Source organism: Carcharodon carcharias, chromosome 6, assembly GCF_017639515.1.
Source record: "Carcharodon carcharias isolate sCarCar2 chromosome 6, sCarCar2.pri, whole genome shotgun sequence".
NCBI classification, from domain to species: Eukaryota; Metazoa; Chordata; class Chondrichthyes; order Lamniformes; family Lamnidae; genus Carcharodon; species Carcharodon carcharias.
In genome coordinates, this window is record NC_054472.1 from 196578644 (window position 1) to 196605849 (window position 27206).

A 27206-nucleotide genomic window follows, 5' to 3' on the forward strand; every position below is an offset into this window, starting at 1 on the left:
TATTAACTGGAATAGTTTTAGTGTGCAAGGTAGGGAGGGAGAAAAATTCTTAAGTTGCATCCAGGAGAACTTTTTTGGTCAGTGTGTAGAAAACCCAACAAGGGAGGGGGCAGTTCTGAGCCTCATATTCAGAAATGAGCCCGGGCAACTGGGAGGTGTATCAGTAGGGGAGCATTTTGGAGATATTGACCATACCTCATTTAGATTTAGGATAGTTATAGAAAAGGATAAGGTTGGGCTGGGAATAAAACTTCTAAACTGGAGAAAGGCTAATTTTATTAAGATGAGATACAATTTGGCCCAAGTGGACTGGGAGCAGCTACTTGCAGATAAAACTGTGTCAGAGCAGTGGGAGGCATTCAAGGGGGAAATAGCGAGAGTACAGGGCAATATGTTCCTGTAAAGACAAATGGGGGGACCAAGCCTGGAGAACCCTGGATGTCATGGGATATAAAGTTTAGGATTAAGAAAGAAAGAGAAGCTTATGGCAGATACTGAGGGCTCAATATGACAGAGTCCCTAGAGGAGTATAAAAAGTGCAGAGGGGAACTTAAAAAGGAAATTAGGAAAGCTCAGAGAGTGCATGAGAAAGCATTGGTGGGTAGAATAAAGGAAAACCCAAAGCAGTTTTTTAAATATATAAAGAGTAAGAGAATAACTAGGGAAAGAGCAGGGTCAATTAGGGACCATAGAGGTAATGGGTGTGTGGATCCGGAAGATGTGGGTACAGTCCTCAATGAATACTTTGTGTTGGTCTTCACAATAGAAAAGGACGCTGCAGGTATAGACATCAGGGTGGAGGACTGTGAAATATTAGAGGAAATTAAGTTAGAGAGAGAGGAGGTACTAGCGGGTTTAGCGGCCTTAAAAGCGGATAAATCCGCAGGCCTGGATGAGATGTATCCCAGGCTGTTGAGGGAGGGAAGGGAAGAGATATCAGGGGCCCTGGCAGTAATTTTCAAATCCTCTCTGGCCACAGGTGAGGTGCTAGAGGACTGGACACTGCTAACATTGTCCCATTATTAAAAAAAGGAGGAAGGGATAGACCAGGAAATTACAGGCCAGTCAGTCTAACCTCGGTGGTGGGGGAGTTACTGGAAAGAATTCTGTGGGATAGATTATTGGAAATTAACTGGGATAGTCAGCATGGATGTGTTAAGGGAAGGTTGTGTTTGACAAATTTGATTGAATTTTTTGAGGAGATAACCAGGAATGTTGATGAGGATAATGCATTTGATGTGGTCTACATGGACTTTAGCAAGGCTTTTGATAAGGTCCCTTATGGCAGATTGGTCAAGAAAGTAAGAGCCCATGGGATCCAAGGCAAAGTGGCACTTTGGATCCAAAATTGGCTGAGAGACAGGAAGCAGAGGGTGATGGTAGAGGGATGTTTCTGTGACTGGAAGTCTGTTTCCAGTGGGGTTTTGCAGGGCTCGGTGCTGGGCCCTTGCTGTTTGTGGTGTAGATAAATGATTTGGACTTAAATGTAGGGGGTATGATCAAGAAGTTCACGAGTGACATGAAAATTGCCAGGGTGGTAAATAGTGAGGAAGATAGCGGTAAACTGCAGGAGGATATCAATGGACTGGTCAGGTGGGCAGAGCAGTGGCAAATGGAATTCAACCTGGAAAAGTGTGAGGTAATACACTTGGGGAGGGCTAACAAGGCAAGGGATTACACTATGAATGGTAGGACCCTGGAAAGTACTGAAGATCAGAGGAACCTTGGTGTGAATATTCACAGATCCCTGACGTTAGCAGGGCAGGTAGATAAGGTGGTTAAGAAGGCATATGGGGTACTTGCCTTTATTAGCTGAGTGTAGAATACAAGAGCAGGGAGGTTATGCTGGAACTGTATAAAACGCTGGTTAGGCCACAGCTGGAGTACTGTGTGCTGTTCTGGTCACCACATTATAGGAAGGATGTGATTGCACTGGAGAGGGTGCAGAGGAGATTTACCAGGATGCTGCCTGGGCTGGAGGGTCTGAGCTATGAGGAAAGATTGGATAGGCTGGGGTTGTTTTCCTTGGAGCACCGAAGGTTGAGAGGGGACCTGATAGAGGTGTATAAGGTTATGAACTGCATAGATAGGGTGGATAGGAAGGCACTTTTTCCATTAGTGAAGGGGTCAATAACCAGGAGACATAGATTTAAGTTAAGAGGTAGAAAGCTAAGAGGAGAGTTGAGGAGAAATTTTTTCACCCAGAGAGTGGTGGGAGTCTGGAACTCACTGCTTGAAAAGGGTGGTTGAGTCAGAAACTCTTGGAACATTTAAGAAGTATTTAGATATTCACTTGCATTGCCACAGCCTCCAGGGCGATGGGCCAAGTGCTGGATAATGGGATTAGTGTCGTCAGATCTTAGTTGACTGGCGCAGACACACTGGGCCGAATGGCCTCCTTCTGTGCTGTAAATGTCTGAGTCAAGGAGTCTATGAGTCTACTCTGCTCCTGCGCCCTCTTTAGAATTGTATGCTTTATTTTACACTGTCTCTCCATGTTCTTCCCACCGGAATGAATCACTTCACATTTCTCCACATTGAACTTCATCTGCCACCTATCGGCCCACCCCACCAATGTGTTAATGTCCTTTTGAAGTTCCACACTGACCTCCACACAGTTCACGATGTTTCCAAGTTTCGGATCATCCACAAATTTTAAAACTGTGCCCTGTAAGTCAAGGTCCAGGTCATTAATACATATCAGGAAAAACAAGGCTGACTTTCCTTAATTAGCCCACATGTGTCCATATTATTATTAATTTTGTCCTGAATTGTTGTTTCTAGAAGTTTCCCTCCACCGAAGTTAAACTAAGTGGCCTGATGTTGCTGGGCTTATCTTTACACCCTTTTTTGAACAAGGGTGTAACATTTGCAATTCTCCAGTCCTCTGGCACCACCCCTGAGTCTCAGGAAGACTGAACGTATCTGGCCGGTGTCTCGATAGTTTCCACTCTCACTTGCCTCAGTGTCTTCAGCCTGCATCTCACCCGGTCCTGGCACCTTATCAACTACTGTTACAGGTTGGCACCTTATCAACTACTGTTACAGGTTGAGGAGTGACGAGGTGGATTACTGAGACTGTCCAGCCTCCAGGATTGTATCTCAGAGGCAACCAGCAAGAGGAATCAACAAACCTGTCTATAAACCCCCTCTATAAACCCCCTCTATAAACCCCATCTATAAACCCCCTCTGTACACCCCCTTCTACAAACCCCCTCTAGAAACATCCTCTACAAACCCCTCCTATAGACCCCCTCTATAAACCCCCTCAATATACCCCCTCTATAAACAACTTCTATAAACCCCCTCTATAATTCCCCTCGATAAACCCAATCTATAAGCTCCCTCTATAAACCTACCCTATAAGCCCCCCCCCCTCTATAAACCCCCTTTATAAACCTTCCTCTATAAACCCTCCTTTATAAATCCCCTTTATAGCCCGCCCTCTATAACTCACCCTCTGTAAACCTCTATAAACCCCCTTCTACAAACCCCTTCTATAAACCTCCTCTATAAGCCCCTCTATAGAGGGGGGTTTATAGAGGGGGCTTATAGAGGGGGTATTATGTGGGGGTTTATAGAAGGGGTTTATAGAGGGCGGGTTATAGAGGGAGTTTTGTGTAGGAGGGTTTATAGAGGAGAGTTTATAAAGGAGGTTTATAGAGGGGTTTTATAGAAGGGGTTTATAGAGGGAGCTTATAGAAGGGTTTTATAGAGGGGAATTATAGACGAGATATTATAGAGGGAGTTTATAGAAGAGTTGATAGAGGATGGGTTATAGAGGGGATTTATAGAGGGGGTTTATAGAGGGGGTTTATAGAGGGGTCTTATAGAGGGGGGTTTATAGAGGGGAATTATAGAGGGGATATTATAGAGGGGGTTAATAGAGGGAGCTTATAAATCCCCTCTATAACCACCTCTATAAACCCCCTATATAAAACCCCTCTATAAGCCCCCCTCTACAAAACCCCCTCTATAAACCACCTCTATAAACCCCCTCAATATACTCCCTCTATAAACCCCCTTCAACAAACCCCTTCTAAAAACCCCCCTAAAAAACCCTTCTAAAAACCCCCTCTATAAATCCTCTCTATAAATGCCTCTAAAAATCCCCTATATAAACCAATTTATAAATCCATCTATAACCCCCCACTATACACCCCCTCTATAAACCCTGCTCTATAAACCCCCCCTCTATAAACCCCCTTTATATATCCACTCCATAAGCCCCCCTCTATAAACTCCATCTATAAGCCCCCCCCATAAACCCCCTCTGTAAACCTCTCCTCTATAAACCCTCTCTATAAGCTCCCCCATGGACCCCCCTGTATAAACCCCCTCTATGAACCCAATTTATAAACTCTGCTTTATAAAGGCCCTCTATAAATCCCGTCTATTAACCCCTTCTATATACCCCACTCTATAAACCCCTTCTATAAACTCCCCTCTATGAACCCCCCTCTATAAAGCCACCCCCATTTACCTGCCTCAATAAATTCCCTACAAAAAACCCTTCTACAAACCCCTTCTATGAACCCCCTCTATAAATCCTCTCTATAAACGCCTCTATAAACCCCCTATATAAACCCCTTTATAAATCCCCACTATACACCCCCTCTATATATCCAGTCCATAAGCCCCCTCTATAAATCCCCCCTCTATAAACCCCCTCTATAAGCTCCCCCACAGATCCCCTGTATAAACCCCCTCTAAGAACCCCAATTATAAACTCTGCTTTATAAAAGCCCTCTATAAATCCCCTCTATTAAACCCCTCTATATACACCCCTGTATAAACCCTTTCTATAAACCCTCCTCCATAAACCCTCCTCCATAAACCCCCCTCTATAAATTCCCTGCCATAAACCCCCCTCTATAAACTCCCCTCCATAAACCCTCCTCCATAAACCCTCCTCCATAAACCCCCCTCTATAAACACCCCTCTATAACCCCCGTCCATAAACCCCCCTCTATAAACTCCCCTCTATAACCCCCCTCCATAAACCCCCCTCCATAAACTCGCCTCTATAAACCCCCTCCATAAACCCCTCTCTATAAACTCTCATCTATAAACCCCCCTCCATAAACCCTCCTCCATAAACCCCTCTCTATAAACTCTCGTCTATAAGCCCCCCTCCATAAACCCCCCTCTATAAACGCCGTAAAGGAAGCCAAACCATTGAAATCTAAACAACCATGGCTCTTCTTCAGTTTGACCCTATCAGCAGGTTTCTCAGAGCGTCTCATGTAAGCCCCTCCTGAAGACCTTCCTGTCTCAGTTGTCTTCAGGTGGGACTATCAGCCAAGAGGCACACGGATTCTCTCATTGGGCTTCAGAGACCCAGCCCCCACAGAAACCAACAATGAGTAGCCCACCCAATGTAAAGTTCCATGGGCAGGTGATGTGACGACACACACAGGCTCAGGAGCCACATATAGACCCAACCTCAAGTTCCCCACAGTAAAATTCAGCCAACAGTTTCTGGGTGACTATGGAACAATAGGGGGTCTGGGGAGTGCGACATTCTACAACAGGTGTGATTGTGCCACCAGTTAGATTAGATACAGGAGGAGCCACCCCAACCTGTCATTCAATTAAAACATAGCTGATTCTGATCTTAGCTTCAATTGCACACCACTGTGCAGAGCAGGAGTGGCGGAGTGGGGGATGGGGAAGAGGGGTAGAGGAGAATGGGGAGTGGGGAATTGAGGGGTAGAGAGCGGAGAGTCGGGGAGCAAGGAGCACCGGAGTGAGAGTGTGGGATAGGAGGCTGAGGAACACAGGGAGCGAGGGATAGGAGGTGAAGGAGTGCAGGGAATTGTGGATGAGGAAATAGGGGGTGTGAAGAAGTGTAGGATGAGGAATGGCAAGTGGAGGAGCAAGAGGAGAGAGGAATCAGGAGGGGTGAAAAGGATAGACTATGTCCCAGCATATGTCCAGCATCAGGAGGAACAAGCAAGTGGGTCACAGTGTAGGACAAAGTATTCAAGAGAAATTATTGTGTGCTTGTGATAAAGGGACTGCAATAATCATGGGTGATTTTAATCTACACATAAACTGGAAAAATCAGATTGGCAGTAGTAGCCTGGATGAAGAGTTCCATTGAATGCTTTCGAGATAGTTTCTTAGACCAGTGTATTCTGGAAACAACCAGAGAGCAGGTTATATTAGACTTGGTATTGTGTAACATGACAGGATTAATTACTTACATCAGAGTGAAGGCACCCCTGGGTAGCAGTGACCACAATATGATTGAATTTTACATCCAGTTTGAAAGGGAGAAGAGTGGGTCTAAGACAAGTATCTTAAACTTAAATAAGAGCAACTATGTGGGGATGAAAGCTGAGCTAGCGGAATTGAACTGGGAAACTAGGCTAGAGGGTATCCATAGAGAAGCAGGGGCAGATATTTAAGGGTATATTTCAGAGTATTCAGAATAAGTCCATTCCTACTATAAAGAAAAATTCTAAATGGAGGACCCACCATCCGTGGTCAACTAAAGATGTTAAGGGAAGCATCAAACTTAAGAAAAAAGTATAGAACTCCACAAATGTGAGAGGCAGGACAGATGATTGGACAGAATATAAAGAATGGCAGAGAATGACTAAAAGGTTAATCAGGAGAAGGAAATTAGAATATGAGAGGAAGCTAGCTAGAAATGTTAAAACAGATAGCAAGAGTTTCTACAAGTATTTAAACAGGAAAAGATTGAGTAAAGTGAGTGTTGGTCCTCAAGAGAGTGACCGTGGGGAGTTAATAGTTCATAATAAGGAAATGGCGGAAGAATTGAACAAATATTTTGCTTCTGTGTTCACTACAGAGGATACAAAAAACACTCCAGTAATAGCTGCAAATCGGGAGGTGAAAGGGAGAGAGGAACTTGGTGAAATTGAAACCATTAGGGAAATGATACTGAACAAATTGATGGAGCTGGGGGCTGGCAAGTCTCGAGGTCTCAATGGGCTACATCCTAGGGACTTAAAAGAGGTGGCTAATGAGGTAGTTGATGCGTTGGTGTTAATTTTCCAAAATTCGCCAGATTCTGGAAAGATTCCATCAGATTGGAAAGTAGTAAATATAACCCTTCTATTCAAGAAGAGAGGGAGTCAGAAACCAGGGAACTGTAGGCCAGTTAACTTGACATCTGCTGTGGGGAAGTTATTAGATTCGATCATTAAGGAGGTTATAGCTGGGCACTTAGAAGAGCTCAAGGCAATAGGGAAGAGTCAGCATGGTTTTGTGAAAGGAAAATCATGTTTAACCAATTTACTGGAGTCTTTTGAAGCAGTCACATGTGCAGGGGATAAAGGGGAGCCTGTAGACGTGCTGTACTTGGATTTCCAGAAGGCATTTGATAAGTTGACACATCAAAGATTATTATGGAAAATAAAAGTGCATGGTATAGGGAGTAACATGTTAGCATGGATTGAAGATTGGCTGGCTGGCAGAAAGCAGAGAGTATGTATAAATGGGTCTTTTTCTGATTGGCAGGATGTGACGAGTGGAGTCCCACAGGGGTCTGTGTTGGGGTTTCAGTTTTTTATGATTTACATCAATGACTTAGATAAGACATGGCAGCTAAATTTGTAGATGACACAAAGAGAGGTAGGAAAGTATGTTATGAAGAGGACATGAGGAGGTTGCAGATGGATATAGATAGGTTGAGTGAGTGGGCAAAGATCTGGCAAATGGAGTTTAATATGGGAAAATCTAAAACTGTTCACTTTGGTAGGAAGAACAAAAAAGCAGAATATTACTTAAATGGAGAATGGCTGCAGAATTCTGAGTGTAGAGGGATCTAGGTGTTCTAGTACATGAGTCACACAAAGTTAGTATGCAGGTACAGCAAGTAATTAAGAAGGCTAATGGAATGCTTTCCTTTATTATGAGAGGGATTGAACATAAAAGTAAGGATGTTATGCTTCAGTTATACAGGGCATTGGTGAGACTGTACCTCGAATACAGTGTGCAGTTTTGCTCTCCTTATTTAAGAAAGGATGTAAATGCATTGGAGGCGGTTCAGAGGAGGTTTACTAGATTGATATCTGGAATGAGTGGGTTGTCTTATGAGGAAAGGTTGGACAGACTGGGCTTGTTTCCACTGGAGTTAAGAAGAGTGAGGGGTGATTTGATTGAAGTTTACAAGATCCTGAACGGCCTTGACAAGGTGGATGTAGAAAGGATGTTTCCTCTTGTGGGTGAGTCCAGGACTAGGGGGCACTGTTTTAAAATTAGGGGTCTCCCTTTTAGGACAGAGATGAGGAGAATGTTTTCTCTCAGAGGGTTGTGTGACTTTGGAACTCTCTGCCTCAGAAGGAGGTGGAGGTGGGGTCACTGAATGTTTTTAAAGCAGAGGTAGATAGACACTTGTTAAGCACAGAATCAAAGGTTACCGGGGTTAGATGGGAATGTGGAAATCAAAACAAGATCATCAGCCATGATCATAATGAATGGCAGATCAGGCTTGAGGGGCTGAATGGTCTATTCCTGTTCCTGTTTCTTATGTTCTTATGTGACAGGCTGACTTGGGGGACCCACAAATTCCATCTCTCATGTTATCCGTCTGTTTCCTGATCCCAGTTATTGGCAGAAATTATTGCAGCAGAGAAAGAAAAGGAAAATCAGAAAACAAAGAAAGGCAACGTGAAAGAGGGAGCGAAGGAAGAGAAGAAAAAAAAGAAGAGGAAACAGAAAGCAGAGGTGAATCTGGAAAACAGGACAATGCACCGCACCGTACACACTGTGTATAATACACAGGACAATACACCACACAATACACACTGTGTATAATACACAGGACAATACACCACACAAAACACACTGTGTATAATACACAGGACAATACACACTGTGTATAATACACAGGACAATACACCACACAATACACACTGTGTATAATACACAGGACAATACACCACACAATACACACTGTGTATAAAACACAGGACAATACACCACACAATACACACTGTGTATAATACACAGGACAATACACCACACCATACACACTGTGTATAATACACAGGACAATACACCACACAATACACACTGTGTCTAATACACAGGACAAGGCACCACAAAATACACACTGTGTATAATACACAGGAAAAAACACCACACTGTACACACTGTGTATAATACAAGGACAATACACCACACCGTACACACTGTGTATAATACACAGAACAATACACCGCAGCGTACACATTGCGTATAATACACAGGACAATACACCACACAATACGCACTGTGTATAATACACAGGACAATACACCACACAATACACACTGTGTATAATAAACAAAACAATACACCACACAATACACACTGTGTATAATACACTGGACAATACACCGCACCATACACACTGTGTATAATAAACAGGGCAATACACAGCACTGTACACACTGTGTATAATACACAGGACAATAAACCGCACCGTACACACTGTGTATAATAGACAGGACAATACACCACACAATACACACAGTGTATAATACACAGGACAATACACCACACAATACACACTGAGTATAATACACAGGACAATACACCACACAATACGCACTGTGTATAATACACAGGCCAATACACCACACCATACACACTGTGTATAATACACAGGACAATACACCGCACCGTACACACTGTGCATAATACACAGGACAATACACCACACAATACACACTGTGTATAATACACTGGACAATACACCACACAATACACACTGTGTATAATACACAGGACAATACACACTGTGTATAATACACAGGACAATACACAACACAATACACACTGTGTATAATACGCAGGACAATGCACCACACAATACGCACTGTGTATAAAACACAGGACAATACACCACACAATACACACTGTGTATAATACACAGGACAATACACCACACCATACGCACTGTGTATAATACACAGGACAATACACCACACAATACACACTGTGTCTAATACACAGGACAAGGCACCACAAAATACACACTGTGTATAATACACAGGACAATTCACCGCACCGTACACACTGTGTATAATACACAAGACAATACACCACACAATACACACTGTGTATAATACACAGGACAATACACACTGTGTATAATACACAGGACAATACACAACACAATACACACTGTGTATAATACGCAGGACAATGCACCACACAATACGCACTGTGTATAAAACACAGGACAATACACCACACAATACACACTGTGTATAATACACAGGACAATACACCACACCATACGCACTGTGTATAATACACAGGACAATACACCACACAATACACACTGTGTCTAATACACAGGACAAGGCACCACAAAATACACACTGTGTATAATACACAGGACAATACACCGCACAGTACACACTGTGTATAATACACAGGACAATACACCGCACTGTACATAAAGTGTATAATACACAGGACAATACACCGCACCATACACAATGTGTGTAATACACAGTACAATACACCGCACCGTACACAGTGTGTATAATACACAGGACAATACACCGCACCATACACACTGTGTATAATACACAGGACAATACACCAAACAATACACACTGTGTATAATACACAGGACAATACACCACACAATACACACTGTGTATAATACACAGGACAATACACCACACAATACACACTGTGTATAATACACAGGGCAATACACCGCACCGTACACACTGTGTATAATACACAGGACAATAAACCACAAAATACACACTGTGTATAATACACAGGACAATACACCACACAATACACACTCTGTATAATACACAGGACAATACATGCTGTGTATAATACACAGGACAATACACCAAACAATACACACTGTGTATAATACACAGGACAATACACCACGCCGTACCCACTGTGTATAATAAGCAGGACAGTACACCACACCGTACACACTGTGTATAATACACAGGACAATACACCACACCATGCACAATGTGTATAATACAGAGGACAAAACACCGCACCGTACACACTGTGTATAATACACAGGACAATACACCACATAATACACACTGTGTATAATACACAGGACAATACACCACACAATACACACTGTGTATAATGCACAGGACAATACACCACACCGTACACACTGTATAATACACAGGACAATACACCACACCGTACACACTGTGTATAATAACAGGACAATACACCACACCGTACACACTGTGTATAATAAACAGGTCAATACACCAGACCGTACACACTGTGTATAATACACAGGACAATACACCACACCATACACACTGTTTATAATACACAGGACAATACACCTCACAATACACACGGTGTATAATACACAGGACAATACACCGCACTGTACACACTGTGTATAACACACAGGACAATAAACCGCACCGTACACACTGTGTATAATACACAGGACAATGCACCGCACCGTACACACTGTGTATAATACACAGGACAATACACCGCACCGAATACACTGTGGATAATACACAGGACAATACAACACACAATACGCACTGTGTATAATACACAGGACAATACACCACACAATACACACTGTGTATAATAAACAAAACAATACACCACATAATACACACTGTGTATAATACACTGGACAATACAACGCACCATACACACTGTTTATAATAAACCGGACAATACACAGCACTGTACACACTGTGTATAATACAAAGGACAATAAACCGCACCTTACACACTGTGTATAATAGACAGGACAATACACCACACAATACACACAGTGTATAATACACAGGACAATACACCATACAATACGCACTGTGTATAATACACAGGCCAATACACCACACCATACACACTGTGTATAATACACAGGACAATACACCGCACAGTACACACTGTGTATAATATACAGGACAATACACCACACAATACACACTGTGTATAATACACAGGACAATACACCACACAATACACACTGTGTATAATACACAGGACAATACACACTGTGTATAAAACACAGGACAATACACCACACAATACACACTGTGTATAATATACAGGAAAATACACGACACCATACGCACTGTGTATAATACACAGGACAATACACCACACAATACACACTGTGTCTAATACACAGGAGAAGGCACCACAAAATACACACTGTGTATAATACACAGACAGTAAACCACACAATACACACTGTTTATAATACACAGGACAATACACCACACCGTACACACTGTGTATAATACACAGGACAATACACCGCACAGTACACACTGTGTATAATATACAGGACAATACACCGCACTGTACATAAAGTGTAAAATACACAGGACAATACACCGCACCATACACAATGTGTGTAATACACAGTACAATACACCGCACCGTACACAGTGTGTATAATACACAGGACAATACACCGCACCATACACACTGTGTATAATACACAGGACAATACACCACACAATACACACTGTGTATAATACACAGGGCAATACACCACACAATACACACTGTGTATAATACACAGGACAATACACCACACAATACACACTGTGTATAATACACAGGGCAATACACTGCACCGTACACACTGTGTATAATACACAGGACAATACACCACACAATACACACTGTGTATAATACACAGGACAATCCACCACACAATACACACTGTGTATAATACACAGGACAATACATGCTGTGCATAATACACAGGACAATACACCAAACAATACACACTGTGAATAATACACAGGACAATACACCGCACTGTACACACTGTATATAATACACAGGACAATACACCACACAATACACACTGTGCATAATACACAGGACAATACACCACACCGTACCGACTGTGTATAATAAGCAGGACAGTACACCACACCGTACACACTGTGTATAATACACAGGACAATACACCACATAATACACACTGTGTATAATACACAGGACAATACACCACACAATACACAATGTGTATAATACACAGGACAATACACCACACCGTACACACTGTGTATAATACACAGGACAATACACCACACCGTACACACTGTGTATAATACACAGGACAATACACCACACCGTACACACTGTGTATAATAAACAGGTCAATACACCAGACCGTACACACTGTGTGTAATACACAGGACAATACACCTCACAATACACACGGTGTACAATACACAGGACAATACACCGCACCGTATACACTGTGTATAATACACAGGACAATACACCACACAATACGCACTGTGTATAATACAAACGACAATACACCACACAATACACACTGTGTATAATATACAAAACAATACACCACATAATACACACTGCGTATAGTACACTGGACAATACACCGCACCATACACACTGTGTATAATAAAAAGGACAATACACCGCACCGTACACACTGTGTATAATACACAGGACAATACACCGCACAGTACACACTGTGTATAATAGACAGGACAATACACCACACAATACACACAGTGTATAATACACAGGACAATACACCGCACCGTATACACTGTGTATAATACACAGGACAATACACCACACAATACGCACTGTGTATAATACAAACGACAATACACCACACAATACACACTGTGTATAATATACAAAACAATACACCACATAATACACACTGCGTATAGTACACTGGACAATACACCGCACCATACACACTGTGTATAATAAAAAGGACAATACACCGCACCGTACACACTGTGTATAATACACAGGACAATACACCGCACAGTACACACTGTGTATAATAGACAGGACAATACACCACACAATACACACAGTGTATAATACACAGGACAATACACCACACAATACACACTGAGTATAATACACAGGACAATACACCACACAATACGCACTGTGTATAATACACAGGACAATACACCACACAATACACACTGTGTATAATACACAGGACAATACACCGCACCGTACACACTGTGTATAATACACAGGACAATACACCGCACCATACACAATGTGTCTAATACACAGGACAAGGCACCACAAAATACACACTGTGTATAATACACAGGACAATACACCGCACAGTACACACTGTGTATAATACACAGGACAATACACCGCACTGTACATAAAGTGTATAATACACAGGACAATACACCGCACCATACACAATGTGTGTAATACACAGTACAATACACCGCACCGTACACAGTGTGTATAATACACAGGACAATACACCGCACCATACACACTGTGTATAATACACAGGACAATACACCAAACAATACACACTGTGTATAATACACAGGACAATACACCACACAATACACACTGTGTATAATACACAGGACAATACACCACACAATACACACTGTGTATAATACACAGGGCAATACACCGCACCGTACACACTGTGTATAATACACAGGACAATAAACCACAAAATACACACTGTGTATAATACACAGGACAATACACCACACAATACACACTCTGTATAATACACAGGACAATACATGCTGTGTATAATACACAGGACAATACACCAAACAATACACACTGTGTATAATACACAGGACAATACACCACGCCGTACCCACTGTGTATAATAAGCAGGACAGTACACCACACCGTACACACTGTGTATAATACACAGGACAATACACCACACCATGCACAATGTGTATAATACAGAGGACAAAACACCGCACCGTACACACTGTGTATAATACACAGGACAATACACCACATAATACACACTGTGTATAATACACAGGACAATACACCACACAATACACACTGTGTATAATGCACAGGACAATACACCACACCGTACACACTGTATAATACACAGGACAATACACCACACCGTACACACTGTGTATAATAACAGGACAATACACCACACCGTACACACTGTGTATAATAAACAGGTCAATACACCAGACCGTACACACTGTGTATAATACACAGGACAATACACCACACCATACACACTGTTTATAATACACAGGACAATACACCTCACAATACACACGGTGTATAATACACAGGACAATACACCGCACTGTACACACTGTGTATAACACACAGGACAATAAACCGCACCGTACACACTGTGTATAATACACAGGACAATGCACCGCACCGTACACACTGTGTATAATACACAGGACAATACACCGCACCGAATACACTGTGGATAATACACAGGACAATACAACACACAATACGCACTGTGTATAATACACAGGACAATACACCACACAATACACACTGTGTATAATAAACAAAACAATACACCACATAATACACACTGTGTATAATACACTGGACAATACACCGCACCATACACACTGTTTATAATAAACAGGACAATACACAGCACTGTACACACTGTGTATAATACACAGGACAATAAACCGCACCTTACACACTGTGTATAATAGACAGGACAATACACCACACAATACACACAGTGTATAATACACAGGACAATACACCATACAATACGCACTGTGTATAATACACAGGCCAATACACCACACCATACACACTGTGTATAATACACAGGACAATACACCGCACAGTACACACTGTGTATAATATACAGGACAATACACCACACAATACACACTGTGTATAATACACAGGACAATACACCACACAATACACACTGTGTATAATACACAGGACAATACACACTGTGTATAAAACACAGGACAATACACCACACAATACACACTGTGTATAATATACAGGAAAATACACGACACCATACGCACTGTGTATAATACACAGGACAATACACCACACAATACACACTGTGTCTAATACACAGGAGAAGGCACCACAAAATACACACTGTGTATAATACACAGACAGTAAACCACACAATACACACTGTTTATAATACACAGGACAATACACCACACCGTACACACTGTGTATAATACACAGGACAATACACCGCACAGTACACACTGTGTATAATATACAGGACAATACACCGCACTGTACATAAAGTGTAAAATACACAGGACAATACACCGCACCATACACAATGTGTGTAATACACAGTACAATACACCGCACCGTACACAGTGTGTATAATACACAGGACAATACACCGCACCATACACACTGTGTATAATACACAGGACAATACACCACACAATACACACTGTGTATAATACACAGGGCAATACACCACACAATACACACTGTGTATAATACACAGGACAATACACCACACAATACACACTGTGTATAATACACAGGGCAATACACTGCACCGTACACACTGTGTATAATACACAGGACAATACACCACACAATACACACTGTGTATAATACACAGGACAATCCACCACACAATACACACTGTGTATAATACACAGGACAATACATGCTGTGTATAATACACAGGACAATACACCAAACAATACACACTGTGAATAATACACAGGACAATACACCGCACTGTACACACTGTGTATAATACACAGGACAATACACCACACAATACACACTGTGCATAATACACAGGACAATACACTACACCGTACCGACTGTGTATAATAAGCAGGACAGTACACCACACCGTACACACTGTGTATAATACACAGGACAATACACCACATAATACACACTGTGTATAATACACAGGGCAATACACCACACAATACACAATGTGTATAATACACAGGACAATACACCACACCGTACACACTGTGTATAATACACAGGACAATACACCACACCGTACACACTGTGTATAATACACAGGACAATACACCACACCGTACACACTGTGTATAATAAACAGGTCAATACACCAGACCGTACACACTGTGTGTAATACACAGGACAATACACCTCACAATACACACGGTGTATAATACACAGGACAATACACCGCACTGTACACACTGTGTATAACACACAGGACTATACACCGCACCGTACACACTGTGTATAATACACAGGACAATGCACCGCACCGTACACACTGTGTATAATACACAGGACAATACACCGCACCGTATACACTGTGTATAATACACAGGACAATACACCACACAATACGCACTGTGTATAATACAAACGACAATACACCACACAATACACACTGTGTATAATATACAAAACAATACACCACATAATACACACTGCGTATAGTACACTGGACAATACACCGCACCATACACACTGTGTATAATAAAAAGGACAATACACCGCACCGTACACACTGTGTATAATACACAGGACAATACACCGCACAGTACACACTGTGTATAATAGACAGGACAATACACCACACAATACACACAGTGTATAATACACAGGACAATACACCACACAATACACACTGAGTATAATACACAGGACAATACACCACACAATACGCACTGTGTATAATACACAGGACAATACACCACACAATACACACTGTGTATAATACACAGGACAATACACCGCACCGTACACACTGTGTACAATACACAGGACAATACACCGCACCATACACAATGTGTGTAATACACAGTACAATACACCGCACCGTACACAGAGTGTATAAAACACAGGACAATACACCGCACCATACACACTGTGTATAATATTCAGGACAATACACCGCACCGTACACAATGTGTATAATACACAGGACAATACACTGCACAGTACACACTGTGTATAATAGACAGGACAATACACCACACAATACACACTGTGTATAACACACAGGACAATACACTGCACCGTACACAATGTGTATAATAGACAGGACAATACACTGCACAGTACACACTGTGTATAATACACAGGACAATACAACACAAATTACACACTGTGTATAATACATTGGACAATACACTGCACAGTACACACTGTGTATAATACACAGGACAAAACACCGCACCATACACACTGTGTATAATACACAGGACAATACACCACACAAAAAAACTGTATAATACAGAGGACAATACACTACACAATACACACTGTGCATAATACACAGGACAATACACCGCACTGTACACAATGTGTATAATACACAGGACAATACACCACCCAATACACACTGTGAATAATACACAGGACAATGCACCACACAATACACACTGTGTATAATACACAGGACAATACACCACACAATACACACTGTGTATAATACACAGAACAACACACCACACAATACACACTGTTTATAATACACAGGACAATACACCACACAATACGCACTGTGTATAATACACAGGACAATACACCACACAATACATACTGTGTATAATACACAGGACAATACACCACACAAAACTTACTGTGTATAATAAACAGGACAATTCACTACACAATACACACTGGGTATAATACATAGGACAATACACCGCACCGTGCACACTGTGTATAATACACAGGACAATACACTGCACAGTACACACTGTGTATAATACACAGGACAATACACCGCACCATACACACTGTGTATAATACACAGGACAATACACCACACAAAAAAACTGTATAATACAGAGGACAATACACCACACAATACACACTGTGCATAATACACAGGACAATACACCGCACTGTACACAATGTGTATAATACACAGGACAATACACCAGCCAATACACACTGTGTATAATACACAGGACAATGCACCGCACCATACAGACTGTGTATAATAGACAGGACAATACAACACACAATACACACAGTGTATAATACACAGGACAATACACCACACAATACACACTGAGTATAATACACAGGACAATACACCACACAATACGCACTGTGTATAATACACAGGACAATACACCACACAATACACACTTTGTCTAATACACAGGACAATACACCACACCGTACACACTGTGTATAATAAATAGGTCAATACAACACACCGTACACACTGTGTATAATACACAGGACAATACACCACACCATACACAATGTGTATAATACAGAGGACAATACACCGCACCGTACACACTGTGTATAATACACAGGATAATACACCACACCGTACACACTATGTATAATACACAGGACTATACACCACACTGTACACACTGTGTATAATACACAGGACAATACACCACACGGTACACACTGTGTATAATACACAGGACAATACGCCACACCGTACACACTGTGTATAATACACAGGACAATACACCACACCGTACACACTGTGTATAATAAACAGGTCAATACACCAGACCGTACACACTGTGTATAATACACAGGACAATACACCACACCGTACACACTGTTTATAATACACAGGACAATACACCGCACAATACACACTGTGTATAATACACAGGACAATACACCGCACCATACACACTGTGTATAATAAACAGGACAATACACCGCACTGTACACACTGTGTATAATACACAGGACAATGCACCGCACCGTACAGACTGTGTATAATAGACAGGACAATACACCACACAATACACACAGTGTGTAATACACAGGACAATACACCACACTGTACACGCTGAGTATAATACACAGGACAATACACCACACAATACGCACTGTGTATAATACACAGGACAATACACCACACAATACACACTGTGTATAATACACAGGACAATACACACTGTATAATACACAGGACAATACACCACACAATACACACTGTGTATAATACACAGGACAATACACCACACAAAAAAACTGTGTATAATACACAGGACAATACACCGCACTGTACACACTGTGTAAAATACACAGGACAATACACCACCCAATACACACTGTATATAATACACAGGACAATACACCACACAATACACACTGTGTCTAATACACAGGACAATACACCACACAATACACACTGTGTATAATACACAGAACAATACACCACACAATACACACTGTTTATAATCCACAGGACAATACACCACACAATACACACTGTGTTTAATACACAGGACTATACACCACACAATACATACTGTGTATAATACACAGGACAATACACCACACAAAACACACTGTGTATAATAAACAGGACAATACACCACACAATACACACAGTGTATAATACACAGGACAATACACCACACAATACACACTGAGTATAATACACAGGACAATACACCACACAATACGCACTGTGTATAATACACAGGACAATACACCACACAATACACACTGTGTATAATACACAGGACAATACACCGCACCGTACACACTGTATACAATACATAGGACAATACACCACACAATACACACTGTGTATAATACACAGGACAATACACCACACAATACACACTGTGTATAATACACAGGACAACACACACTGTATAATACACAGGACAATACACCACACAATTCACACTGTGTATAATACACAGGAAAATACACCACCCAATACACACTGTATATAATACACAGGACAATACACCACACAATACACACTGTGTCTAATACACAGGACAATACACCACACAATACACACGGTGTATAAAACACCGGACAATACACCACACAATACATGCTGTGTATAATACACAGCCAATACACCACACCATACACACTGTGTATAATACACAGGACAATACACCACACAATACACACTGTGTATAATACACAGGACAAGGCACCACAAAATTCACACTGTGTATAATACACAGGACAATTCACCGCACCGTACACACTGTGTATAATACACAAGACAATACCTCACACAATACACACTGTTTATAATACACAGGACAATACACCACACCGTACACACTGTGTATTATACACAGGACAATACACCGCACAGTACACACTGTGTATAATACACAGGACAATACACCACACAATACACACTGTGTATAACACACAGGACAATACACTGCACCGTACACAATCTGTATAATAGACAGGACAATACACTGCACAGTACACACTGTGTATAATACACAGGACAATACAACACAAATTACACACTGTGTCTAATACACAGGACAAGGCACCACAAAATACACACTGTGTATAATACACAGGACAATTCACCGCACCGTACACACTGTGTATAATACACAAGACAATACACCACACAATACACACTGTTTATAATACACAGGACAATACACCACACTGTACACACTGTGTATAATACACAGGACAATACACCGCACAGTACACACTGTGTATAATACACAGGACAATACACCGCACTGTACATACAGTGTATAATATACAGGACAATACACCTCACCATACACAATGTGTGTAATACACAGTACAATACACCGCACCGTATACACTGTGTATAATACACCGGACAATACACCGCACCATACACACTGTATATAATATTCAGGACAATACACCGCACCGTACACAATGTGTATAATACGCAGGACAATACAACACAAATTACACACTGTGTAAAATACATAGGACAATACACTGCACAGTACACACTGTGTATAATACACAGGACAATACACCGCACCATACACACTGTGTATAATACACAGGACAATGCACCACACAAAAAACTGTGTATAATACACAGGACAATACACCGCACTGTACACACTGTGTAAAATACACAGGACAATACACCACCCAATACACACTGTATATAATACACAGGACAATACACCACACAATACACACTGTGTCTAATACACAGGACAATACACCACACAATACACACTGTTTATAATCCACAGGACAATACACCACACAATACACACTGTGTTTAATACACAGGACTATACACCACACAATACATACTGTGTATAATACACAGGACAATACACCACACAAAACACACGGTGTATAATAAACAGGACAATACACTACACAATACACACTGTGTATAATACACAGGACAATACACCGCACCGTGCACACTGTGTATAATACACATGACAATACACCGCACCGTACACACTGTGTATAAAACACAGGACAATACACCGCACCGTAAACACTGTGTATAATAGACAGGACAATACACCACACAATACACACAGTGTATAATACACAGGACAATACACCACACAATACACACTGAGTATAATACACAGGACTATACACCACACAATACGCACTGTGTATAATACACAGGACAATGCACCAGACAATACACACTGTGTATAATACACAGGACAATACACCGCACCGTACACACTGTGTATAATACACAGGACAATACACCACACAATACACACTGTGTATAATACACAGGACAATACACCACACAATACACACTGTGTATAATACACAGGACAATAAACCACACAATACACACTGTGTATAAAACACAGGACAATACACTACACAATACACACTGTGTATATTACACAGGACAATACACCACACCATACACACTGTGTATAATACACAGGACAATACACCACACCATACACACTGTGTCTAATAAACAGGGCAATGCACCACAAAATACACACTGTGTATAATACACAGGACAATACTACGCACCGTACACACTGTGTATAATACACAAGACAATACACCACACAATACACACTGTTTATAATACACAGGACAATACACCACACCGTGCACACTGTGTATAATACACATGACAATACACCGCACTGTACACACTGTGTATTAAACACAGGACAATACACCACACAATACACACTGTGTATAATAGACAGGACAATACACCACACAATACACACAGTGTATAATACTCAGGACAATACACCACACAATACACACTGAGTATAATACACAGGACAATACACCACACAATACGCACTGTGTATAATACACAGGACAATACACCACACAATACACACTGTGTATAATACACAGGACAATACACCGCACCGTACACACTGTGTATAATACACAGGACAATACACCACACAATGCACACTGTGTATAATACACAGGACAATACACCACACAATACACACTGTGTATAATACACAGGACAATACACACTGTGTATAATGCACAGGACAATACACCACACAATACACACTGTGTATAATACGCAGGACAATACACCACACAATACACACTGTGTATAAAACACAGTACAATACACCACACAATGCACACTGTTTATATTACACAGGACAATACACCACACCATACACACTGTGTATAATACACAGGACAATACACCACACAATACACACTGTGTCTAATACACAGGACAATGCACCACAAAATACACACTGTGTATAATACACAGGACAATACTCCGGACCGTACACAATGTGTATAATACACAAGACAATACACCACACAATACACACTGTTTATAATACACAACAATACACCACACCCACACACTGTGTATAATACACAGGACAATACACTGCACAGTACACACTGTGTATAATACACATGACAATACACTGAACCGTACACACTGTGTATAATAGACAGGACAATACACCACACAATACACACTGTGTATAATACAAAGGACAATACACCACACAATACACACAGTGTATAATACACAGGACAATACACCACACAATACACACTGTGTATAATACACAGGACAATATTCCACACAATACACACTGTGTATAATACACAGGACAATACACCACACAATACACACTGTGTATAATACACAGGTCAATACACCGCACCGTACACACTGTGTGTAATACACAGGACAATACATGCTGTGTATAATACACAGGACAATACACCACGCAATACACACTGTGTATAATACACAGGACAATACACCGCACCGTACACACTGTGTATAATACACAGGACAATACACCACACAATACACACTGTGTCTAATACACAGGACAATACACCACACAATACACACTGGGTATAATACACAGGACAATACATGCTGTGTATAATACACAGGACAATACACCACGCAATACACACTGTGTATAATACACAGGACAATACACCGCACCGTACACACTGTGTATAATACACAGGACAATACACCACACAATACACACTGTGTCTAATACACAGGACAATACACCACACCGTACCCACTGTGTATAATAAGCAGGACAATACACCACACCATACACACTGTGTATAATAAACAGGTCAATACACCACACCGTACACACTGTGTATAATACACAGGACAATACACCACACCGTACACACTGTTTATAATACACAGGACAATACACCTCAAAATACATACTGTGTATAATACACAGGACAATACACCTCACTGTAAACACTGTGTATAATACACAGGACAATACACCGCACCATACACACTGTGTATAATACACAGGACAATACACCACACAATACACACTGAGTATAATACACAGGACAATACACCACACAATACGCACTGTGTATAATACACAGGACAATACACCACACAATACACACTGTGTATAATACACAGGACAATACACCGCACCGTACACACTGTGTATAATACACAGGACAATACACCACACAATACACACTGTGTATAATACACAGGACAATACACCACACAATACACACTGTGTATAATACACAGGACAATACACACTGTGTATAATGCACAGGACAATACACCACACAATACACACTGTGTATAATACACAGGACAATACACCACACAATACACACTGTATAAAACACATACAATACACCACACAATGCACACTGTTTATATTACACAGGACAATACACCACACCATACACACTGTGTATAATACACAGGACAATACACCACACAATACACACTGTGTCTAATACACAGGACAATGCACCACAAAATACACACTGTGTATAATACATAGGACAATACTCCGGACCGTACACAATGTGTATAATACACAAGACAATACACCACACAATACACACTGTTTATAATACACAACAATACACCACACCCACACACTGTGTATAATACACAGGACAATACACTGCACAGTACACACTGTGTATAATACACAGGACAATACAACGAACCGTACACACTGTGTATAATAGACAGGACAATACACCACACAATACACACTGTGTATAATACAAAGGACAATACACCACACAATACACACAGTGTATAATACACAGGACAATACACCACACAATACACACTGTGTATAATACACAGGACAATATTCCACACAATACACACTGTGAATAATACACAGGACAATACACCACACAATACACACTGTGTATAATACACAGGGCAATACACCGCACCGTACACACTGTGTGTAATACACAGGACAATACACCACACAATACACACTGTGTATAATACACATGACAATACACCACACAATACACACTGGGTATAATACACAGGACAATACATGCTGTGTATAATACACAGGACAATACACCACACAATACACACTGTGTATAATACACAGGACAATACACCGCACCGTACACACTGTGTATAATACACAGGACAATACACCACACAATACACACTGTGTCTAATACACAGGACAATACACCACACCGTACCCACTGTGTATAATAAGCAGGACAATACAACACACCATACACACTGTGTATAATAAACAGGTCAATACACCACACCGTACACACTGTGTATAATACACAGGACAATACACCACACCGTACACACTGTTTATAATACACAGGACAATACACCTCAAAATACATACTGTGTATAATACACAGGACAATACACCTCACTGTAAACACTGTGTATAATACACAGGACAATACTCCGCACCATACACACTGTGTATAATACACAGGGCAATGCACCTCACTGTTCACACTGTGTATAATACAGAGGACAATACATCGCACCGTACACACTGTGTATACTACACAGGTTAATACACCACACCCTACACACTGTGTATAATACTCAGGACAATACACCACACCGTTCACACTGTATAATACACAGGACAATACACCACACCGTACACACTGTGTATTATGCACAGGACAATACACCACACCGTACACACTGTGTATAATACACAGGACAATACACTGCACCGTACACACTGTGTATAATAAACAGGTCGATACACCACACCGGACACACTGTGTATAATACACAGGACAATGCACCGCGCTGTACACACTGTGTATAATACACAGGACAATACACCGCACCGTGCACACTGTGTATAATACACAGGACAATACACCACACAATACGCACTGTGTATAATACACAGGACAATACACCACACAATACACACTGTGTATAATAAAAAGAACAATACACCACACAATACACACTGTGTATAATACACTGGACAATACACCGCACCATACACACTGTGTATAATAAACAGGACAATACACCGCACCGTACACACTGTGTATAATAAACAGGACAATACACCGCACCATACACACTGTGTATAATAGACAGGACAATACACCACACAATACACACAGTGTATAATACACAGGACAATACACCACACAATATACACTGTGTATAATACACAGGACAATACACCACACAATACGCACTGTGTATAATACACAGGACAATACACCACACAATACACACTGTGTATAATACACAGGACAATACACCGCACCGTACACACTGTGTATAATACACAGGACAATACACCACACAATACACACTGTGTATAATACACAGGACAATACACCACACAATATACACTGTGTATAATACACAGGACAATACACACTGTTGTATAATACACAGGACAATACACCACACAATACACACTGTGTATAATACACAGGACAAAACACCACACAATACACACTGTGTATAAAACACAGGACAATACACCATGCAATACACACTGTGTATAATACACAGGACAATACACCACACAATACACACTGTGTATAATACACATGACAATACACCACACAATACACACTGGGTATAATACACAGGACAATACATGCTGTGTATAATACACAGGACAATACACCACACAATACACACTGTGTATAATACACAGGACAATACACCGCACCGTACACACTGTGTATAATACACAGGACAATACACCACACAATACACACTGTGTCTAATACACAGGACAATACACCACACCGTACCCACTGTGTATAATAAGCAGGACAATACAACACACCATACACACTGTGTATAATAAACAGGTCAATACACCACACCGTACACACTGTGTATAATACACAGGACAATACACCACACCGTACACACTGTTTATAATACACAGGACAATACACCTCAAAAT

At 41.0% G+C, this 27206-nt stretch overlaps 1 protein-coding gene across 1 annotated transcript in view; it reads left to right on the plus strand.

The window, feature by feature from the left end:
* The first annotated feature begins 6906 nt into the window (after positions 1 to 6906).
* zgc:153738 (uncharacterized protein LOC558115 homolog) overlaps positions 6907 to 27206 on the plus strand; it is a 263841-nt gene continuing 243541 nt past the window's right edge. Inside the window, exons 1-2 of the mRNA XM_041189332.1 lie at positions 6907 to 6999; positions 8581 to 8700. Coding sequence (XP_041045266.1) covers positions 6907 to 6999; positions 8581 to 8700 — 213 coding nt within the window. The remainder of the gene's footprint in view (positions 7000 to 8580; positions 8701 to 27206) is intronic.